The sequence below is a fragment of the Garra rufa genome, chromosome 25 (genome assembly GCF_049309525.1).
Source record: "Garra rufa chromosome 25, GarRuf1.0, whole genome shotgun sequence".
NCBI lineage: Eukaryota > Metazoa > Chordata > Actinopteri > Cypriniformes > Cyprinidae > Garra > Garra rufa.
Window position 1 is genome coordinate 18045182 of NC_133385.1, and position 17884 is coordinate 18063065.

The 17884-nt window shown below is 38.3% G+C and overlaps 1 protein-coding gene across 10 annotated transcripts in view; it reads left to right on the top strand.

The window, feature by feature from the left end:
• ppfibp2b (PPFIA binding protein 2b) overlaps positions 1–17884 on the top strand; it is a 94839-nt gene that overhangs the window by 63581 nt on the left and 13374 nt on the right. For 3 of the 10 annotated variants that reach the window (XM_073831307.1, XM_073831309.1, XM_073831314.1), the window contains 13 exons: positions 1439–1642; positions 2392–2484; positions 5464–5575; positions 6075–6107; positions 8447–8508; positions 8622–8697; positions 8798–8910; positions 10627–10694; positions 11538–11598; positions 11791–11826; positions 12903–13044; positions 16746–16787; positions 16885–17020. In XM_073831307.1, coding sequence (XP_073687408.1) covers positions 1439–1642; positions 2392–2484; positions 5464–5575; positions 6075–6107; positions 8447–8508; positions 8622–8697; positions 8798–8910; positions 10627–10694; positions 11538–11598; positions 11791–11826; positions 12903–13044; positions 16746–16787; positions 16885–17020 — 1178 coding nt within the window. The remainder of the gene's footprint in view (positions 1–1438; positions 1643–2391; positions 2485–5463; positions 5576–6074; positions 6108–8446; positions 8509–8621; positions 8698–8797; positions 8911–10626; positions 10695–11537; positions 11599–11790; positions 11827–12902; positions 13045–16745; positions 16788–16884; positions 17021–17884) is intronic. The other 7 variants (XM_073831308.1, XM_073831316.1, XM_073831311.1 and 4 more) reach the window with 6 other exon arrangements.

The following is a 17884-nucleotide window of genomic DNA, read 5'->3' on the forward strand; positions in this document are numbered from 1 at the left end:
ACACTTTCACCACACACATCTCCCCCACTCACAAACCTTTGGCATAGAGCTAAATATAAGCGTGGAACGTGTGCCTTATCATCGGCTTTCGCATCAGCGGGGAATATCATATGAAACTTCCTCTGGATGACAGCCTTTGCATTACTGTCAGAATAGCCAAGCGTAGCCTGACTAATCATTCACTTGTTCACAAGTGAAAAACAAACTGAACATTAACCTACTCAATCCTAAAGTCAGGTCTTATAATCAGTGCATAGTACTGTCATGCATCTCAGAATAAGTATTACAGATTTACTCACCAATATTTGAATCACAAGCACCTGCATTTTATTCTATAAAATACAGTTGGCTCCCAGAAAAACTTGTCCTCATAAAGACCCTTCTTTACATTGAAAAGTATGTCAGTATGTCAGTTTTTTTTTTTTTTTTTACTAGCAAAGAGTAAGTCACAATGCAGGTCCCTTCATCACCTTTACCATTTATACATGTAACCCCTCCGGTTCCACTTTCCTCACTCACTCCAAGTGGGATTCAAACCGGCATTCCCGGCATGGGAAGTGGGCGCACTAACAAGGGTGCTAAAGACTGCAGCCTCTAGCGTCAGTCGCTAGTGCATCTTTTGAGATCAGGGGAGTGAGGTTTACCTGCATAGCTGTTACCAGCTGGTAAACCTTACTCCCATCCGGGTCACGGCACCAATATACCCCCTCTGGTCCTACTCTCCTCACTCATGGAGGGGAGTGAGGTTTAGCTGCACAGCTCTTACCAGGTGGCTGTAGTTACACTCACCCCCTAAACCTCACTCCCATCCAGTTCATAGCATCAATATACCCCCTCCGGATCTACTCCCCTTGCTTCGATTGGGATTCGAACCTACGTTACTGGTGTGGGAGGTGGGCACACTAACAAGGATGCTAAAGACTGCAGCTTCTAACGTCAGTCGCTAATGTGCCTCTTACCAGCTGGCCTTTATTACACTCACCCCCTAAATCTTACTCCCATCCGGGTCACGGCACCAATGTCTCCACCTTGTTCTACCTCCCTTCACTCGCTCTGTGCGAGATTCTAACCGCCTCCATTACGTACACACAAACATTATTTCAAGAATAACACATAACACATGGAAGGTATGTGTATATACACTTTTGGACATTGGTAGTGGACAAATAAAAAAAAAAAGAGATTGAAAAGTGTTTTAAGAGAATTTATTTTCCAAAAGTCCACAGTTAAACACTGAAAGAACCTAAACCTCCAGAATTACTTGTCTGATATGGACATGTCCCTTATTAGATACTAAAGCGCAGAAAGGCAAAGAATGAATATGCCTATTCAGAGAACTCAGATTAATCATAAGACCATCTATGTCTATGTATAACTGTGTTTCCAAATCTGATCAACATTTTCCTTTTTTCTGGCTTTCTTGTTTTTGCTCTCTCAGAGTGTGGTTAATCTAATTAGTGAACTGCAGGAGCAGATGTGTAAATTCCAGGAGGAAATCAGCAATCGCATTCAAGAGCAGCGGGCCCGGGAGAGCCTCGGGGACAGTGGCACACGTGAGGCTCTCGACCAGAGCCCCGATGTGGGCCTTGGTGCCTCGGATGCTGAGGAAAGCAGCTGCCACTGTAGAAGCGGAGGAGAGAATGTAGGCAGATCCTCATTACGTGGTGGACTTACTTCAAGACCCCCTTTTTACCTCCTTGCTCTACCCTAAAACATAACCATTCCCCCATCTCTCTTTTGGACACTCCAACAGGAATTACTACTAACTGCCTCTTCCTACAGTGAATCCAATGTGTCTGCGGGCTCCACTGTGGGAATCTCATGATTATTGGTGTTTGCAGTGTGTTTCGATGACAGAATGTCATGATTTTTTTGGGGTGTAAACCTGCATGATGGAAGTTCACTAACGCTAACGGTTGATGAGTAGATCCAGAGAGCTTCCAGAAAGGTTGTGGGCTTAGTGGTGACCCTATTAGATTCTTTCTCCTTGATCAATTCTCTCAGTTTATGAGGACTCAATGTGTTGTTTTAGGGAACTAATAAGGTTTTCCAGGAATCTCCAGAACTTTCTTGTGTTTTAACTGCACGGTGTGTGGGTTTCATGGGTCATTCCAAACCTTTTCTCCTGAATTCCTTTGTGTTAATATGAATGACCTTACCATGGAACCCCTGAAGTGGAATTTGCAGGAAAAAGCCTCTGGAACTTTCGAGCATGCACAAGAACATTTTTCCACATGCACAAGAAAGTCTCAGGGTTTTATTTTTTCTGCAAAGTCAATTTAGGGGCTCTGTACCTTAGAAGCATAGTTTTTCCAGGAGCTGTTGCCAAAATGGTTGGATATTTGCCACCGCAAGGTGGTGTGTAATTGTTGTTCTTTGTTTTTTCATTAGGCTTTGCTGCAAGAGCTTCGCCTACTTAAGAGCAAAGTTGAAGAACTGGAGGGGGAGAAATCGCAATATGAGAGGAAGCTCAAAGCCACTAAGGTAATGTATATTTAATCTGGATTCATATTAGCCTTCAGTCGAGTAATTGGTGCTCCTGTGGTTCTGTTTTATTCATTACAAATTTTAAGTGCCCCATCAGCATTTACTAACAGTCTTTTTAGCCATATTGGCTTAACCCCAAATGCAAACTCTTGTCAATGCAACTTCTTGCTTTGATCCCGTAACTCTTCTATACATACTAATTTAACTCTCTCTCTCAGCATAATGAACATCCCTTTGGCTTTCTTTTCCTCCAGCTTTCTATCACCTATTCCCTCCATGTCTGTTACCAGTCGCTCATGACCAAGCTTTCAACACTGAAGCTCACGGTCGAGCACACTCAGGTAGAACGACAGCATTGGGAGGAGCGCTGTCGGACAGCTCAGGTGCTTAACCTTTGCTTCCCCTCCTTATCCCTTGTCATCCTCCCTGAGGAGTATGACACAAAGGAGAGGGCAATGATGGCCCTGTCCCAAATGGCACAATCAGTCCTTGCGGTCCTTTGAGTTCACAAGATGTAATGTTGCTGGATAAGTGAACACTGTAGTGTCCTTCATGATCTATTGACAACACATGGGGAGTACCCTTGTGAATCATAAAAAGGGACACGCTACAGCAGGGGTCTTCAGACTCAGGCCTGAAGGGTCGGTGACCTGCAGAGTTTAGCTCCAACTTGCCTCAACACACCGACCTGAAAATTTCTAGTATGCCTAGTAAGACCTTAATTGGCTGGTTCAGGTGTGTTTAATCAGGGTTGGAGTTTAACTCTGCAGGACAAGTTTGGAGACCCCTGCCCTACAGTCTCATGGACCACAGCGACACTCAAAAATGAAAGACCACTTGACTGCAAGTTTGCATCAAGAGTGCCATTTAAGACAGGGTTGATTTCATAATACTTCCACTTTTGCTCAGGACTTGGAGGTCTACGTTTTCCAAGCTTTGTCATAGTTCCTTGAAAATGTCCACTCCTTTGGTTGTTATGCCTCTCTGAGTTTCCAGTCCTTGTGCTTCTTGAACCCTCTTCCATCTAACTTTGTCATATGTCAGGGGTGTCCAGAGCTTATCTTGAAGAGCTTAGCTAAGACCCCAATCAACCAAACATGAACCATCTAATCCAGGGGTGCCCAAACTCTGTCCTGGAGGAGTTTAGCTCCAACTTCCCTCAAAACACCTGTTGGGAAGTTTCAAGTATGCCTAGTAAGTGCTTGATTAGCTGGTTCAAGTGGGTCTAATTGGGGTTGGAGCTAAACTCTCCAGGACCGAGTTTGGGCACCTCTGATCTAATCTAAGTTTTCAGGATCACTCAAAACTTTCAGGGAGGTGTATTCAAGGTAAACTTTGCAGGAAGGTGGCCCATCAAGAGGAAGATTAGACACCCCTTTTATGTAACAAGTTGGCACTCGCTCAGTTGTTGACAAGCTTTTTACTGAATATTGTACAATAATCTTACAGTTTCAAGATCCCCAATTTTTTATGCTCACCGCTTGCAATTGCTCTCAAAAGTTTGAGCCAAGAACAGAGTTCCACATGGTCCAGTGGCAATCTTTTAAAGTGAGCAGTGTAGGGAAACCATAAATGTGGATAGGGTACTATAGAATCATGTGTAGGTGTGCAGATTGCAGGTCTGTTCGTCTTGGGAACAAGGATTGAACATTTCCATATGGAGTCAGGAATATAAGGAATCTGCTTCCAGAGAGTTTTTAGCCAGTCTCGAAGTTCTGAATTGGATGATGTAATCTCTTCAAGATGATGTAATTCCGAGAGTCAGAAATCTATAATCTTATTTAGCTAGCTAGAAAGCTACAATTTGGAAAGAGATGTCGTGTTTAATTCAGCTCAAAATAAACAATGGGTTTTCTGGAAAATCTTGTCAGAGGGTGTGTTCACACTTGTCATGTCTGGTTCGATTAAAACAAACTCTAGTGCAATTGCTCTATTAGTGTGGTTCGTTTGAGTACGTGTGAACGCTGGCATTCGAACCCTGGTGCGTACCAAACAAGCAGACCGAGACCGTTGGTCAAAAAAAGATTGGTCCCGATCCACTTCCAAACGAACTCTGGTGTGGTTCGATTGAAAGATAAACACGACACAGAACAAATACTCCTAAACGAACCAAAAACAGTAAGTAATGACAAGATACAATGCAATGCAACATGATTTCACGAAGGGAACATGCAGTGCATCCAAAACTAAATGAGCAGAGGGCAATTGTGGAGCAACGAGGAGGTGAAGTGCCTTTTATGAGCTCTTTGTGAGTTTGCAGGTGGTGAAAATAAAATCATATGGACGAAACAATGAGCGGGCTTAGTCCAGAAGACAGAATTAGGTGTATTCGACTTAAAGCGCTGCTTTAACTTTTCCTTTTGTTTGGAGTGTTCGGTGAGTTCCATCGCGAAATATACGTCATTCAACAAGAGCAATCAGGTTGTGAACGTATCACCATGCCTTTGGGTTCGGTATTTTTAGGTTCGCTGTTAAAAAATGCCAATGTGAATGCTAAGTGGACCCGGACCAAATGTGTCATTTTCCTTTTTGGTCTGGACCAAATAAACCAAACACACCAAACAACAAGTGTGAACACACCCAAAGAGTTGTTCTACTATTTTGGTGTTGTTACTGTATATGAATGGTAGCAATATGCTACATATGAAACAGGAAAGCTTATTGTTTGAGCTAGTCCAACTTTTTTTCCTATTTGGTGACTATATAGGTGTTTATAAGTGTGAAAGTATCATTTGTCATCCCCCCCAAAATGGTGAAGGTCACTTTAACCTGTATTTAACCCTATTTTGTCTATCACTTTTGTGTTGTCCGTGTCAGATTACCCTGTTCTGTCCATTTTGAAGATATTGTGTGAAATGTGGACCTTGTTGTCCACTTTCATACATGAAAATGTTAACAAAACTGGTTTAAGCTAAAGACATTTTCACCGTAATCTAAAATGTGCTAATCTGCTAAAGTGTTTTTTTTTCTTTTTAGACTGAGATTGCCAAACTCCAGCAGCTGCTTGCTACGAAGGATGCTGAAATCGAGTGTCTACAGAATCAGCTTCTGTCCCGAGGAACCATCAACAATGACATCACAGAAAGAGGTACCTCTAAGAAGATAAATCCTAACGGTTGCTGAAGTGAGGCCTTAGTGTGGAATAATTTAGCATTACATTAATAAAAAAGACACGTTCCACTAATAAGGTAAAAAAACATGAACTGAAACCCTTAAGTCGTTTTGCAAATAGCCAGTACTTAACTTTTAGAAAATGTTGATCTCCAGTGTTTCATTCGCTTGTTACCCCTAAGTTTGGAACAGTTTAAAACCCTAATTAGTTTGTCTGTTGTTTGTTGTTTTATTTTATGTTAGATGATCATTTATCGAACATACCTAATAGGTTTTACAGATTTATGCTTCTGCTGCTTTTAAAAGTGTAAAAATCTGACACCAATTTGTAGTCCGTTTGTGGAAAGTACCGAATACTAGCTGCATGGGAGTGACAATATGTGTTGGAAAATATTCATGTGAGTGTTGAAATTACTAACATATGGATCTTTTTGGTAATCATTATGGCCTCTGCTGTTCGCTGCTCCCTGTTGTAGAGGAAGTGTTTAAGAGAAAGCTGAGAGACAAACGTAAGCGCACATTTCAAAGTCTCAGATCCTCTCATGCTGTCCCCAGCTTGATTCAGCTGCCCCTTTGCATCTCTCTGTCAATCTGGATAATGTACACTGGCATGCTGTCAAGCCTGTCGCACCAATCCCCTCAATGGGTGTGTGTGTGTGTGTGTGTGTGTGTGTGTGTGTGTGTGTGTGTGTGTGTGTGTGTGTGTGTGTGTGTGTGTGTGTGTGTGTGTGTGTGTGTGTGTGTGTGTGTGTGTGTGTGTGTGTGTGTGTGTGTGTGTGTGTGTGTGTGTGTGTGTGTGTGTGTGTGTGTGTGTGTGTGTGTGTGTGTGTGTGTGCGTGCGTGCGTGCGTGCGTGCGTGCGTGCGTGCGTGCGTGTGTGGAGGGGGTGTTAAATGGCTGATTCATGCTTGTCACACCCCACAGCCACTCATTGCTTTCCCATGGGTCTGTGATCTAAGACTCATTAATATAAGACCAGGGCCAGTTCAAATAAAGAAGAAGAAAGGATGAATCAACTACTCACAATGTTTTGTATGTTGCTGAACTTCACTGTAGCATATTTTAATAGTTAATCCTATAATTTGTACACTAATAACAGCCCAGTAGTTGGGTGTGTTTTATTGACTATGAAGTAGTCATCATGGTGTGTGTCATCACATACACATTTTATGTATAATCCTTTTAATATGTGATGTTAAATATAATACATAATTAGAAAAAAAAAATGTAAAGTATAAATATAATATGGTAACTGGTTCACTTAACTTAGCTGAGGTGGTCAGTCAGCTCTAACTAGGTTAACGCTGCAGGATGAGGTTGAGGTTTTTGTCTATTATGTCAGTTAAAGAGGCAGTTTTCCTGAGCATGACATTCTGCTATGAGTCTTGGAGTAAATAATGGCTTGGCTAAACAGCATGTGTCAACCTGGACAAGCATGTACACACTTAGAGAATGTTGTTTTAAAGAGTGTTTCACCTTTCAACTGCTGTATTTCTCCTGGCAAACCTTTAGAAAGACCATCACGTCTTTCTGAGCTTTTCTAGACTGTCACTTTACTCCTTAAACTGTCTCTTTTTTTTTTCTCCCTGTGGAGGGCTGGTTTACCTCAACATCAGCTCTTTGTGTGTTTCGTAAATGGAGTGTGTCACCACAGTGCAGTGTTGGGGAGTAACTAACTGAAAGTAGTTGAAAAATTACCCTGTTCAAAAGTTTACATACACTTGCTTCTAAATATTAACGCTGTTCTTCAGAAAAGTCTTTTGTGTGTGTGTGTGTGTGTGTGTGTGTGTGTGTGTGTGTGTGTGTGTGTGTGTGTGTGTGTGTGTGTGTGTGTGTGTGTGTGTGTGTGTGTGTGTGTGTGTGTGTGTGTGTGTGTGTGTGTGTGTGTGTGTGTATTTGAACCCTTTCCATCAATGACTGTATGATTTTTGAGATCCATCTTTTCATACTGAGGACAACTGAGGGACTCATATGAACTGTTACTCAAGGTTCAAATGCTCACTGATGCTCCAGAAAGAAAAACAATGCATTAAGAGCCGGGGGTTAAAACTTTTCGAATTTGAAGATTATGAAGGATTTTTTTAACTTATTTTGTCTTGTTTTGTCTATTTTGTCAAGTATCTTCTGTAGCTTCTGAAGGGCAGTACTAAATGGAAAAAAATATGATATTTAGGCAAAATAAGAAAAATGTACACATCCTCATTCTGTTCAAAAGTTTTCACCCCCGGCTCTTAATGCATCGTGTTTCCCTCTGGAGCATCAGTGAGCGTTTGAACCTTCTGTAATAGTTGCATATGAGTCCCTCAGTTGTCCTCAGTGTGAAAAGATGGCTCTCAAAATCATACAGTCATTGTTGGAAAGGGTTGAAATAAACAAAAACGCTGGAAAACCAATGAATTTGTGGGACCTGAAGGATTTTTACAGTTTAACTGTTCAGGACAAACAAGGGACTCATGAACAACTATCACTAAACAAAAAACACAGCTGTGGATCAACTAGGTAAAAACATAGTATTAAGAATCAAACGTATGTACATTTTTAGAAATGCAACTATTGTGGACTATATGTAAGCATCTTTTGTGAAATATCTTATTCAGGTCAGTACTAAATAAAAAATAACATGCATTTTGTATGATCCCTCTTATTTTAGTAAAACAATTTACGTTTTACAGATTCTGCAAGGTGTATGTAAACATTTGACTTCAACTGTAACTGCATTTTAGGAAAGCTTGCTTGTAGTTTAATTACATTGAAACTCTAATGCTATTTGTAATTTAAAGTAGCTTCCCCAACACTGCCATAATGATGTAATGGTGCATATTAACTGAGTTTTGCTCTTTATGTTCCAGATCAAGAGCTGCAGAGATTAAAAACTGGAATGGAGACGCTAATAGCTGCCAATAATGAAAAGGTAAATCAGAATCTGGTCCAAAATCAGCAGGAAGCAACATGTGTGTTGTAACAGGTAGAGGGGTTTGCTTATGGACTAAACTTCAACTCTACTATCAACTTTTGTTTCTGAAGGATCGACATATAGAGGAACTCAATATTCTGTTGGGCCAGTATAGAAAACTGAAGGACGGCTTGGCCCTTTCTCAAGGTACCTTTGAGTAAAACTCCATTTTACTGCTTTAATGTTTTAAGTCATCGTTACAAGATAAATTCGACCCTGAATGTGATTGTGTCTCCTCTCTCTACAGTGACCAACGATGTGTTGCTGTCCGGCAGCAGTGAAGAGGATCTTAGTGGCAATCGGAAAATAAGAGCCCTGACGCATAAAGTGTACTCTGATGTTGTCAGATCAGAACTACAGGTACCGTTCAAGGTTTTTGGAGCGGGTCATATAACAGAGTAAACTGCATGATCTTGCTTTAAGTTTAGCTTTTGGAATCAGTAAGATTTTTTTAAAAGAAGTCTCTTATGCTCATCAGTTTCATTTATTTGATCAAAAAAAAAAAAGTAATATCCTGAAATAATATTTACATTTAAAATAACTGTTTTCTATTTTAATATACTGTAAATATAATTTATTTCTGTGAAGCAAAGCTGAATTTTCATCAGCTATTACTCCAGTCTTCAGAAATTATTCTAATATGCTGATTTATTATCAATGTTGAAAACAGTTGTGTTGCTTAATATTTTTTGGAACCTGTAATACTTTTTTTTTTTAGGATTCTTTAAAGAATAAAAAGTTCAAAAGTACGGCATTTATTCAAAATAGAAATCTTTTCTAACAATATAAATCTTTACTACAACTTTTTATCAATTTAACACATCCTTGCTGAATAAAAGTATTAATTTCTTTCAAAGAACGAAAGAAAGACAGAAATTATTGACCTCAAACAGTAGTGTATACTGTTACAAAAGATTTCAATTTTTAATAAATGCTGTTTTTTTTAAGGTTTTATTCATCAAACATTTTCCAACACTGATAATAAATCAGCATATTAGAATGATTTCTGAAGGATTATTTGACACTAAAGACTGGAGTAATGATGCTGAAAATTCTGCTCCATCACAGGAATAAATTCTATTTTAAAGTATATTAAAATAGAAAACCACTACTTTAAATTTTAACATTTCACAATATTCTTTTTCTTTTTTTCAATCAAATAAACACAGCCTTGATGAGCAGAAAATACTTATTTAAAAAAAAATAATAATAATAATCTTACTGATCCCAAACTTCTGAATGGCAGTGTACATTCCCTCCCAAGTACAACCAGACCATTTATGGAAAACAAAAAGGTGATTCAGAAATCATCACAATGTCATAACCATAAACACATTGACATATGACTCACTGAGTGGGTAGTTTTACATGTGAAGAAATTAGCTAATAAAATGTGTGTGTGTGTGTATATACATATATATATATATATATATATATATATATGTATGTATGTATATATGTATATGTGTGTGTGTGTGTGTGTGTGTGTGTGTGTGTATAATAGAAGTCTAATGTACTTCCATTCAAAAGGCTGGGGTTGGTAGGATATGTTTAATGTTTTTTGAAACAGAAGTCTCTTATGCTCACCAAGGCTGTGTTTATTAAAAATACAGAGTGAAATTAATTGTGAAATAATATCCCAATTTGAAATAACAGTTATGTATTTTAATATATTTTAAAATGTAATTTTTCCTGTGATGGAAAAGCTGAATTTTCAACAGTCATTACTCCAGTCTTCAGTGTTACAGAAATCATTCTAATACACATTTATTTAAAAAGTTGATAAAAAAACTGTGCTGCTTAATATTTTTGTGGCATCTTTGATGAATAGAAGGTTTAAAAGAACAGCATTTATTTAAAATCTTTTGTAACACCAAACAGTGGTGTACAATATTTGAAATTGCAGAGACAATGTGAAAATAATAGTCCAAAACTACATTATGATTGTTTTTTGGTGCAAGAAACCTTGACTAAGTGAACTTAAGGGGAAACATAAAATGCTAAAACAAAAATGTAGATTATGACCCATTTGGCTCCATATTTCCATTAATCTTGGGTTTATTTTACTCTCCACAGATGTCTTCCCGAGGCCCGTCGCCACTCCTGGTCTCTCCTCCATGTCTACAGAGGGAACTGGACTCCAGGTGAGCAAGAGTTTGTATTACTTACAGTACACAAATGATAGCCAAGTCTCAGTGGGCCTTTGTGCTTAAAGACAGTAGGAATCAAGAGGCCTCTATGGGAGAAGGACCATTATGCTGCAAACTCGCTGTCCCAATCGTTCACCCAAGCTAATGTGAATCTGTCAACTCTATCTCTCTTCCTTGCGCTCCATCCTATTCGATCGTTCTCTGGCCCAGCTGTCGCAGTATACAGCCCTCCATGGAGACCTCGATGGTATCCATTGGCGACTTGGGCTTTTACAACAGACAATGGCAAGTGGAGTGTGTGTCTGTGCTTGTTTAAAAGGCTTTTTAAAGTAGCAGTGGCCTTGTTCTTGTGATGTTTTGCCACACACCACACACGCTGTTACTAATCAGTCTAGTTGTGGCTGGAGTGTTTCCTGTGATACTTCAATGTTTTCAGTATTTTCTCTGGTGCATGTTAAATTAGGACGTTATGCACGGATGCTGAAAATGTAGCTTTGATCACAGAAATAAATTACATTTTAAAATATATTCAAATAGCAAGCCGTTATTTTAATTAGTAAAAATATTACTGCTTTTATTGGATCAAATAAATTCAGGCTTGGTGAGCAGAAGAGATTTATTTTTTTTAAAATACTGTTCAAAAACTTTTGACTGGTAGTGTATCTTGAATGTCTTTGGTTTCTGTTTCTCATTTCAGTCATCTTTTTGTTTGTAACCATGTGACTGTGCTTCCAGCTTACATTTGTTAGTCTGTGGCATACAAATGTAAGATGCTCTTATTCTTCTATAATGTAAGCAAAGCTTGTTTAATATAATTGTTCATGATTTTATTTTCAGGTCATTGCCACGGATGCTGTCCACCAGCTTGGAGGAGCTCCAAAGCGGAAGCTTACAGATGGTACAAAAACCTGAATCATTTTGTATAAATAAATGTGACTCTTATGCTTCTTGTTGCTAACTAACTCATAAAATTAACAAAATGCTTTTATTCTGAATGTCTCAACTCAGATCTCTTGTATGTTTCAACTAACAATGTGACTCATCTAACTAAGTGTATGTTTGTGTGTTTGACTATTGTTTTTTTCTTAAGCATGTAGTGGGCCAACCAGTAGAGGCTGTTTTGGAGGTACTATTAGCTAACATAAACCATAAACTAAAGCAAACACAACACCAAAACTACAACAATAGCCTGTATGCACATGCATCAGTTAACATAATGTATGCATATCTTTTTGTTTGCCTGGCTTATTTTAACACAAATGCTTATTAACGAGAAACCGCTTACACCTGATATTACAGTGTTCGTGTTGTTCTTTTAAATTGTGTATTTATTTGTTTAATGTATCTTTATTGTAATTCTAAAGCTGTTTGTTTTTACAGTTGAAGTCAAAGGTTTTTGCCTTGCAGAAATTGTTTTACCGAAATAAGAGAGATCATACAAAATGCGTATTCTTTTTTATTTAGTACTGACCTGAATAAGATATTTCACATAAAAGATGTTTACATATACAGTAGTCCACAAGAGAAAACAATAGTTGAATTTATAAAAATGACCTTGTTCAAAAGTTTACATACGCTTGATTCTTAAAGGTTGTATCAGCGATTCTAGGCTGAAACATAAAGTGTCACTTTCAGCTGACCTTTCTTCACGATCCGCTCGCTGCCTGCCCCATAAATTGTCTGTAAAAAAAAATGCGTCTCTGTGGTCAGCCTAGGGTCCGAGATATGCCAAAAAAACAATGGGTGCTACCAACCATTCCACAGCAAAACAAACAGTGGACCAACCAATCAGCGTCAGGGGGTTGGTGTTGTGGACCCTAGGCTGACCACAGAGACGCTTTTTTTTTTTTTTTTTCTTTTTTTTTTTACAGACAATTTATGGGGCAGGCAGCGAGCGGATCGTGAAGAAAGGTCAGCTGAAAGTGACACTTTATGTTTCAGGCTTGAAATCGCTGATACAACCTTTAATACTATGTTGTTACTTGTTTTGTTTTTGTTTTTTGTTTGGTGGTCAGGTCAGTACTACATAAAAATAGCATGTGTTTTGTATGATCCCTCTTATTTTGGTGGATTTTTGCAGATTCTGCAAGGTGTATGTAAACTTTTGACTTCAACTGTACACATTTTCACGTTCAATATAATTTATAGCAACATAAAATCTTGAAATATTTTATCACTCAGATAAATGTGTTTCTTCCACAGAACCGATATAATCCTGAAAATAACAAATACCAGACGCTTCCGGGCAAGTTTAGTCGTCCAGAGCAAAATGGCTTGAGACTGCAGCCGTCTTGCCCACTGCAACTGTCACCTGATGAAAGTGAAGACAGCGAATTCAACCTGAGTAAGCAATTTTCTCCCAGCAAACACAATTGTATATGTTGAAATCATCTGTTTAAAGAGAAGTTCACTTCAGAACAAAAGTTTACAGATAATTTATTCACATTGTCATTCAAAATGTTCAGGTCTTTCTTTCTTTCTTTAGTTGTAAAGAAAAGTTGTAAGGAAAATATTTCAGGATTTTTTTTTTTCCATTATAGTAGACTTCTATGGTGCCCCCGAATTTAAACTTCCAAAATGCTCTAAACGATCCCAACCGAGAAATAAAGGTATTATCTAGCGAAACAATCAGTCATTTTCTAAAAAAAAAAATGACAATGCTTGCGCTGCGTCAACTCTGTATATTTCAGTTCATGACAGGGTAGGTCGGAAAACTCTCATCTTATTTTCTCCTCCAACTTCAAAATTGTCCTGCATTGCTTTATCTTCTGCTTGATCTTCTTTGAACGTTCACTTTGTAAACACTGGGTCGGTACTTCTGCAGCGATGTAAGGATTAGAAAATGAGATGGAAGTTTTTCGACCTACTCTAACTGTCTTGAACCGGAATACACAGAGCTAGACAAGAAAAGCATTTGAGGTTAAAAAGTATACAAGTTTTACATTTTGAAAATAACCGATCATTTTGCTAGATAAGACCCTTCTTCCTTGGCTCGCATAATTTAGAGTCCTTTTAAACTGCATTTTGTAAGTTCAAACTCGGGGGCACCATAGAATCCACTATATGGACAGAAATCCTGAAATGTTTTCCTCAAAAAAACAAACAATTTCTTTACGACTGAAGAAAGAAAGACATGAACATTTTGGATGACAAGGGGGTGAGTAAATTGTACATTTTTGCTCTGGAAGTGAACAAATTTAAGTGAGAGAACCATGCATGCATTTAGTGTGTACAGTGTTTATTTCTTGCTATAAATTTATGCATGGTTCACTCAAAAACTCTCATTCTGATGGTACCCATTCACTGCAGAGGTGGGCAAGTCATATAATGCTAATTTTCTTCAAATTTGTTGGGGGAAAAAAACGTGTATGGTGTAAATTTTAATTTTTAGGTGAACAGTTTCTTTAAAGGATTAGTTAACTCCAGAATTAAAAGTTCCCGATAATATACTCACCCCTATGTACAGGTCTTTCTTTCTTCAGTCTCCATATAGTGGACTTCAATGGGCATCAACAGGATGAAGGTCCAAATTGCAGTTTCAATGCAGCTTCAAATGGCTCTACATAATATCAGCCAAGGAATAAGGGGCTTATCTAGTGAAACGATTTGTCATTTTCTACAAAAAAAAAAAAAAAAAAAATTATATACTTTATAACCACAAATTAAAAGGTCACGTGTGACGTAGTCTCAGCCTCAGACGTCACGCCCACGGAACGTTGGCTAAACGTCTGATGCATATGGTACACTTAACTGGAAACACTTCAGGAATGTCGAAGTCGTGATCTGATTAGTTGAATTTGATCGGATTTCCGGAACACGCGAGTGTCGCGTTTATTTTCGGTCCGCCGGGAAACAAAGCGCAGACTGATTTACTCGAGTTTTGCTAAAAGGTGCTTATGCAGACGCCGTTGTTGTTATACACATTTGCGACGTTCGCGTACAAATTACTGACTTACTGCTTGTTCTCCCTCTTCTTCGTTAACTTTCAATGCTGGTTATTTCAGTGACTGACTTGTTGCATGCCCGTCTGTTGTTGTGGGGGCATTTCTACGCCCCGAAACGTGACGCTGAACGAAACGAACTGTGATTGGTTGTTTTACATGTCGGTCAAACGGCCTTATGGGCGGGCCTTGGCCAATGAAAGCTGCCATGAATTCCAGACCTTCAGCCGTCAGTCTGAAGGTCTGGCTACGCGAGACTACGTGTGACGTAAACAGAGTACCAACCCAGTGTTTACAAAGCAAACATACAGAAAGTCAAATGCTCTTTACAAAAAAACTATTTTAAAGTTGGAAGAGAAAATTAGATGTTTTTTGCCCTTCCCTACCTTTTTGTAATATGTGAAGTTGCACATGTGCATTGCAGAGCTGGTGCAAGATGAGCATTTGTGGTTAAAAAGCATTTAAATCTTTTTTTTTTTTTTTTTTTTTTTTTAAATGACAGTTTTGTTAGATAAGACCCTTATTCCTCGGCTGGGATCGTGTAGAGTCCTTTGAAGCTGCATTGAAACTGCAATTTGAACCTTCAACCCATTGGCTCCTATTGAAGTCCACTATATGGAGAAAAATCCTGGAATGTTTTCCTCAAAATCCTTCATTTCTTTTCGACTAATTAAAGAAAAAGCAAGACATGAACATTATGGATTAAATGCGGGTGAGTAAATTATCAGGAAACATTAATTCTGGAAGTGAAGTAATCCTTTATTTAGATAATGTTGTTGTTTTTTCAGCTTTCAGACACAGCCATAATTTTTATCATTTAATTTGTAACTTTATTAATACTGTATAACCTCAGCCGGTGCAATTGTGCTTGTTTGCTCTTCCATTTCCTGAGAACTTTTGTCCTCTAAGCTTTTTGGCCATAACAGCTTTTTAACTATCTTATTCTGCTTTTTTTTAACTCTACGGTGTCTTTGCATGGCCTTCTGTGTATCTTCTCTTTACTCTTTCTCTCTGACTAATCCATCTCTCGGCTGTGCGACGGTCTCCGCACACGTTTCACATCTCTCGCTCGGTGCGAAGATCGCTGCCGAAGCGCCAGCGCTCCAGCTTTAGGTATTGTCCTCTCAATCTCACGTTAGCATGCGACCACAGAGTACACTCTTGCTGTGTCATATTGGATTTAACCTAAGCTCTCCTATCCTGATTCTTTAAAGCTGAAAGCAGAGGATTTTTATTTTTCCCCTCTTTCACACACACACACACACACACACACACACACACACACACACACACACACACACACACTCTCTCTCTCTCCTCTCAGAGATTAGACTTAGTTTATACTGTATGAGCCTTACTGCTTTACTTTGAATTTAAACCTGATGTGATGCAAATATAATGTACTGTATGTGGAAGAAAAGAAATGAGGAGAAATGCATTTGGGTTTCATACGGAAGTCTGATGCTAAAAACTAAAAATGTTTAAGCGTAAATTCGAAACGTTTTGTGTATATGTACTATTTTTAGACCCTTTTTTGCACTAAAGTTGGCGAAAATGCTAAAGTATGTTATTTTTTATTTGTTACAGTCAAAACAAAAATTCAGACACCAGATATCTTTTTTTTTTTTTTTTTACTAGTGGGTGCAGGACACTAGTTAATTTATGTAAGTGAGGATAGAAAAATAAAGTAAACATGAATTATTATACCCAAAAATTCTTCATACAATGGACTACCAGTAAAATTTCTAAAAATTTGGGACCAAAAATTTAATTTGACACTTTGACCTGACCGTGTTTTGTTCCATACCTTTCTATCAAAGTTATCTGATATTATTAAGATGAATTTGTTCTGACACAGTTTAACTCTTGAGTTCTTGTCATGTTTTATTACCATTTTCTAAACTATAGCGAATAAACTGTGATTAATGTGAGAAGGTGTCTGAATACATTTTGGTTTGACTGTATATAAAGCTCTTTCTGATTCTGAAAAAAAAAGCTCTTTCTGATATCCATAGAGGTAAAAATTGAAAACAACTCTGCAGCTTTGTGACTTAAGTCTTTGCTTTCTTTTCCTCTGCTCTCTTGCATGGCTAAAATTTGGTAGGTTTGGCAGGGCCTCGGGGAAAGCATGATCAGTTTGCGCTTGGTGGGTAAAGATAGAATAATGTGTGTTCAGTCCAATAGTAAACTTATAAAACCACAAAAACGCATAACTGAGTATGTGGATTGCTTCCTGTTGACAGGAAAGGCAGAGAAGACAGATGACTCGACCTTGTCTGATCTTTCGCCCATATCGTCTGGAGTAGAATCAGGTCAGCAGTCTCCAGTTTCACCAGAGCACAAGAAGAACCAGAAAGGCATTCGAAAACTGTGGGGAAAGTGAGTATTTGAGGTTTTCAATAAGCATTATGTTTTGTAATGAGATCTTTAAAGAAGTTCACTTCCAGAATGAAAATTTCCTGATATTTACTCACCCCCTCATGTCATCCAAGATGTTCATGTCTTTGTTTCTTCAGGCGAAAAAAATTGAGGTTTTTGAGGAAAACATTCCAGGATTTTTCTCCATATAGTGGACTTCAATAGGGAATTGCAGTTTCAATGCAGCTTCAAAAAGCTCTACACAATCCAAGCCAAGGAATAAGAGTCTTATCTAGCAAAACGATCGGCCATTTTCTAAGAAAAATAGAAATTTATATACATTTTAAAGAAGTTTACTTCCAGAACAAAAAATTACAGATAATTTACTCACCCCGTTGTCATCCAATATGTTCATGTCTTTCTTTCTTCAGTCTATAAAGAATTGTGTTTCATGAGGAAAACCTTTCAGCAATGTTCTCAATATAGTGGTGCCCCCAGAATTCGAACTTCCAAAATGCAGTTTAAATGACGCTTCAAATGACTTTAAACGATCCCAGCCAAGGACGAAACGATTGGTCATTTTCTAAACAAATTGTATACTTTTTAACCTCAAACGCTCGTCTTGTCTAGGTCTGCGTGAACTCTTATTTTTTTAAATTTTTTTTTTTTCATCTCCCCGGTTCAAGACAGTTAGGGTATGTCGAAAAACTTCTAAATCGTCCTACAAAGTGAACATGCAAAGAAGATCAAACTCTGGAAGTGAACTTCTCCTTTAACCACAAATGCTCATCTTGCACTAACTTGACCTCATGCATTACGTAATCATGCACACGTGACGTAGGCGAAAATACCGACCCAGTGTTTACAAAGCAAACGTGCAAAGAA